The 5,292-nt window shown below is 40.0% G+C and overlaps 1 protein-coding gene across 1 annotated transcript in view; it reads right to left on the minus strand.

Moving 5' to 3' along the window:
- The window catches only part of LOC101847869 (zinc finger CCCH domain-containing protein 13), a gene marked incomplete in the record, with an annotated part of 35,587 nt that overhangs the window by 28,171 nt on the left and 2,124 nt on the right, over nucleotides 1-5,292 (minus strand). Inside the window, 3 exon segments of the mRNA XM_013081640.2 lie at nucleotides 1,185-1,199; nucleotides 2,379-2,614; nucleotides 3,711-3,791. Of these exon segments, the coding sequence (XP_012937094.1) occupies nucleotides 1,185-1,199; nucleotides 2,379-2,600 (237 nt within the window).

Here is a 5,292-nt window from a genome sequence, read left to right on the forward strand (position 1 = left end):
ACTTGTCACTATGTCTCGTAATCATCAAGTGCAAAAAATTTCTGAAAAAAGCCTAAATGATCCAAGATACTAATATGCTCTAATTTTACAACGGATTAACTCTTTTTATCCTAGCCGTACCCCCACGGACTCTGTACCGGTCCTGGGGCCGCCGCGCCGTAAGAGTGGGAAGTCAGTGCGTATAGTTCAAAGTGCTATATTTCTTACATTTACTCTAAGGTTTTAAAGAAACTTGGCAGTTATGTTAGAAATTGAATGTATATTTTGTAAATATATGTGGTTAGGAATTACACCAATTTCACAATGTAGATTTTGAAGTGTATTCCACCCTCGAACTTGACCCTGATTGCTGCGCCCACGACGACCCATTGGATTTTATAGATCTAGATCTAGACCTACAAATCGAGCACGAATTCCAGTACTAACCCCTTCACCATGATCTAAATCGCTATAAGATGAGTCTAAGTCCTGTTTCTAATCATCCACAACGGAATTTACGGCACTTATTTCAGAGTCACTTTCATCAAATTAGTATCATTCTCCCCTCACAACCCAGCGCCACTTCAAAAAGTACTTCGTCGGTCGTGAATGCGCGTTTTCAAGACATCTTTCAAGCTTCAACACTCATCAAAAACAAAGTAACCACTGTTCAATACTGTTCATTGGAAAATTAAAATATTCAGAGAGAGCTAGCATCGCCGTATTTGCGTATTTTGGTCATTACAAGCAGAACTAGCTTCTTTGACGTGACCATATCGCTGTTCCGAGAATACTCGTAGCCCGGACTGGTCCTCGTTACGAGTATACTCGTAGCCCGGATAAAAAGAGTTAAGAAGAAAAAAAAAGACGAAAATCAATAAACTATTTTTGGGGGGTCGAATCACACGACATTTGAATAGCTCTGCCACTCTTCCAATAGCTGTGAATAGCGCCAAAATCGTGAATGTTGAATAGTGAAGTCAAACAGGGGCGCAGCTGTAGAGGGCAGCGGGCAGCTCACAGGGCTAAGGGGATGGGGCATGAACCGGGAACCCGGAATGAAATGGTGGTGGCACAAAGCAAGAAGACACAACCTGGCAACTTTCTGCAACTGTGCAAAAGTATTCGTTAGACAGCAGCCAACAAAACCCAAACCAGTTCAAACCAAGCAAACCAGGAGAAAGGCGAAGGTTAAAAACACTTACTTTTGCTTGAAGACACTAGTGAAGGAAAGAACGAAGAAAGACAAATAAATCAGTGTGCCGGGGGAGGGGGGGGGGTGAATAAACTTGGGACAAACAAAGAGTGGGGGAGGGAGTGTTTAGTTTTAGTAGAGGTTTTACAGCGCTTGCAACTGCATAAGGTTAAATGAGCGCCAGAAGATTAGAGGTGTTACAAGAGAGTAACAAACATAAAAAAAGAAGAAGGGGAAATAAGGAGGATAGATGTTTGATAGGAAAGAAGAAGCTCACCACACCAGAGCACCTGCCAACCACCCACTGTGGAGTGTTGGTTTGATAAAGAATTTAATCATCTGCCAACATAATACTGTTTATTTGTTTGTTTGTTTGTTTGTTTATTTGTTTGAGTAAAGAACAGCACATCGACACAGTAATGGTCTTTTAGTGCTGGGGAAAAGTAAGACAGACAGACAGACAGACAGACAGATAAAACAGAGGGAGCTGGAGGGGGGGGCGGGGGTGGGGGAGAGGAATTGAAGCCTCTAAAACATCAGTTGATTCAGATATATTATTACAAACCAATCATGGCAAACAAATGTGTACACTACCAATACAAGCAAATAAACACAAATAAAAATGTGTACTTTCATGCCATTTATGATAAATCACATAAATATTGCAAATCAACTTTTTTAAAACCTGTGTATTTTTATGTCTTTTACAAAAAGTTGCCTGGAGTACTTATTACATATTTGCCTCCCCCCCCCCTCCCCCCATCCCCCACAACATAAAACAAAACAACCCCACCTCCTACAACACAAGCACAATTACATAAAGTGGGACAGGTTTTAGAGCAGCGTATCTGATAAGGCTCTCAAATTCCCATCTGCCGAATCCGGGACTGTCCTGGGAAATTAAGGACACTTCTGCCATAAGCTGTTAAACGACTTTTTTCATTTTTGGCGCCAATTTTTCATTAGTAAAATTACCCTACTTGTGTGAAAAAATTAAAGTGAAACTGTGACTAGTTTTTTAAAATAAATTGGAATTCAAATTTCAGAATAACTATTTTTAAATAGTTACGCTGACAAAAAAAAACCTCTTTTTCTCGAAACAGCTGTGAAGAAAATAAAAAACGTTTTGTCAGATTACGGCAGAGTTGGCAAGCCTGCAAACACAGAGATGACAAATACGGTGTACAGGACGAGGTGTACCAACCATCATGTGACGCGTCGCGAGGCGCGATGGACGTGGGGAATTCTGGGTTGTAGAGATCGGCTCCCTTGGCCAGCTTGGCTCCCGCGGCGGCCATCTTCTTGTGCTTGCCTCCGACGGGGACCGGGGGCGGGGCCGGGGCGGCAGGAGGCGGGCTGATCTCTTGTCCGTGCCGTTTGTCCAGCTTCTTCTTTTTGCGCTTTTTGTGGGGTGTAGCCTTCTCATCCTCCGACTCGTGCCTGTGTGGAGAGGGGGGGAAACAAATATAGTCAAACCTGCTCCAAGACAATCACCTGTACAAACAACCACCTGTATAAGACAATCACCTGTATATGACAACCATCTGTACAAAAAACTACCTGTATAAGACAATCACCTGCATATGTCAATCACCTGTACAAACAATCACCTGTACAAACAACCACCTGTATAAGACAATCACCTGTATAAGACAATCACCTGTACAAACAACCACCTGTACAAGAGGCTGCCTGACTAAGACATTCACTTGAACAAGAGACAACCTGCAGAAGACAATCACTCGTACCAAATACGACCTGTAGAAGACTATCATTTGTACAAACTGACAACCCGTATAAGACAATCACCTGTACAAACTAAACGATCACCTGTACAAGACAACCAGCTGTGCAAACATCCAGATAATCTTTTGGAGCTAGGAGTGAGTGACAGGCAGACAGACAGAAACAACAGAGAGAAAGAAAAGAAAAACAATCTGTCACTGGTGTCTTCCAATCATCCATCCCTTTGTAAGTTTGGGTAAAGAGAAGCACGCCCACAAAATAACCATCATTCAACACTAGAAAAAAGCAAAACAGACAGACACATTCAGCAAAGTAAACGAAAACAAGTAGGAACTATGAGTGGTGTGTGTCTCCCCCCCCCCCCCCCAAAAAAAAAAACAACCCAAAAAAACAACCATTTTTTAAGTTTCAGAAAGTGAAAAAGTTTGGCACTTGCAACACAAAATCGTCACATAAGTGCCAAAGACTAGGGGTGTTGCTCAATGGTAACACACAAAGTTTCTCTTCAGATCAATCGGGTAGCTCTGTTTTGGAGCCACTGCTGTCTGTTAATCATTTCCAAACTTAAAATTTACAAGAAGAGAATTACAGTAGTCAAGTGTTAAGAAATATTGAGGTAAGAATCTGGAGAGAATTTTGATTCAAGAGCTGAAAAATTTGACCTATTCTCCTTCCTTCACACTATATTTGTTTTTTACCTGATTGATCCGATGTTCCACCAACAGTTTATGGTCAAAGTAAATGCTTAAGTAAATACCTATGAGCAGTATACTTTAGCCACCAGACTTACTTCCTCTTTCCTTCCCTCGGTTTTTCCACCGAGACTTCTCGATCGGCAACTTTCTTGTGCTTTTTCTTCTCTTTCTTTTTGCTGGAGATAAAAAATTTTAAAAGGCTGTTAAGTTAATATATTCTCAGATATTATTGGCCAGCTATTCAGATGTACTAAGCCCCAAATTTTAAACTTTTTAGATAGAATCTGTGGTAATGGCTGAATATGCTTGTGAAAAGTTCTACATATCGATAAAGATCAAGAAAGAAAAGATACATAAAATGGGGATACAATTTGTAACAAGACTGCTGAAACAGTCGTTCCTCGCTCCTGAAAAATGTTGCTTTCTGGGTGGGCTTGCTACATTTGAAAAGCTTGCTGACGATATGCATAGATGGAATATTTTAACATTATAGATATATACATTAGCCACATAAAGTAGAACCTGTCCTAACAGCACCTAAAGTAAAACCTGTCCTTACAGCACCTAAAGTAAAACCTGTCCTTACAGCACTTAAAGTAGAACCTGTCCTAACAGCACCTGTCCAAGACAGTCACCTGGACAAATGACCACTTCCCACGTCCGACTGTCTAAGACAACGAGTCTTTTCTCCTCAACAAAGGATGGCAGTCTTGAATAATTCTGACTGCATATGTGAGGCAGCGTGGTGGAATCAGGCTCTCGTCAATTTTTGGGTATGTACAGTTTTTGGTATATCGTAAAGCTTGTTCACTTGTCTTTATTTGGATGAAAAAAATATCCAATTATCTTGAATGGAAGTCGAGATATTTGGGATTGAAGGAGGTGAGGTCACCTGTTTTCAGAGGTAAAATTAGTGAGAAAATGGCCGCCAAAGATTAGTTATTTCCTTAGCTTAAAAGTCCGTGGTGACTGAAAATTTACATTTTTTGTGCCTTTAATCAACGTTTTTCAGAAAAATCCACACAGAAATGAGTTCTTTAATGGGCATGAAAGGTGTTGACCCAAAAAACAAAAATTTGAAAAAAATTCACAGACCAACAGAAAAAAATCAAGTTCTTCACTTTGATTATTTTGACGAGAGCCTGATTCCACTAAGCTGCCTCATATATGCATATGGCTAATTCCTTAAAAAAAGGTAAACGTTTACATACAGAGTGCTCTAAATTACAAGTTGCTGGGGAAACAGAATATAGGCTACTGCAACACTCAGCAAGTCCCAGACCAGAGATTTGTAACTTGTCTAGTTGATAAAATTCATTCAAAGATACAAGATCCAAGTTGAACGTTTACCATGGAAGACAGAAAAAAGAAAAATAGAGAGGTGTATAAAAGATGTAGAATTACAAAGAAGGAAAGAAAAAAAAAAGGGCTGTATTCAGTAACAGAATAGAAAAACATATGTGAGGCATGCTGACAACATGAGTTACTTCTCGCGATTCACGAACGGAGATATTGTCCGAAAATAGTTACTAGGTTCTAATTGGTAAACTCTGAATTGACACCATTTTCCTTCAAGTCAAAAAGTCTTTTATCATTCCATGATTATTAATAAATTGCACAAACTCCACCCATGAATTTGAAATATCTATTGTCAAAGGGCTACAATTCGAGAAGCAG

This window comes from Aplysia californica, unplaced genomic scaffold, assembly GCF_000002075.1.
Source record: "Aplysia californica isolate F4 #8 unplaced genomic scaffold, AplCal3.0 scaffold00139, whole genome shotgun sequence".
In the NCBI taxonomy this organism is placed as follows: domain Eukaryota; kingdom Metazoa; phylum Mollusca; class Gastropoda; order Aplysiida; family Aplysiidae; genus Aplysia; species Aplysia californica.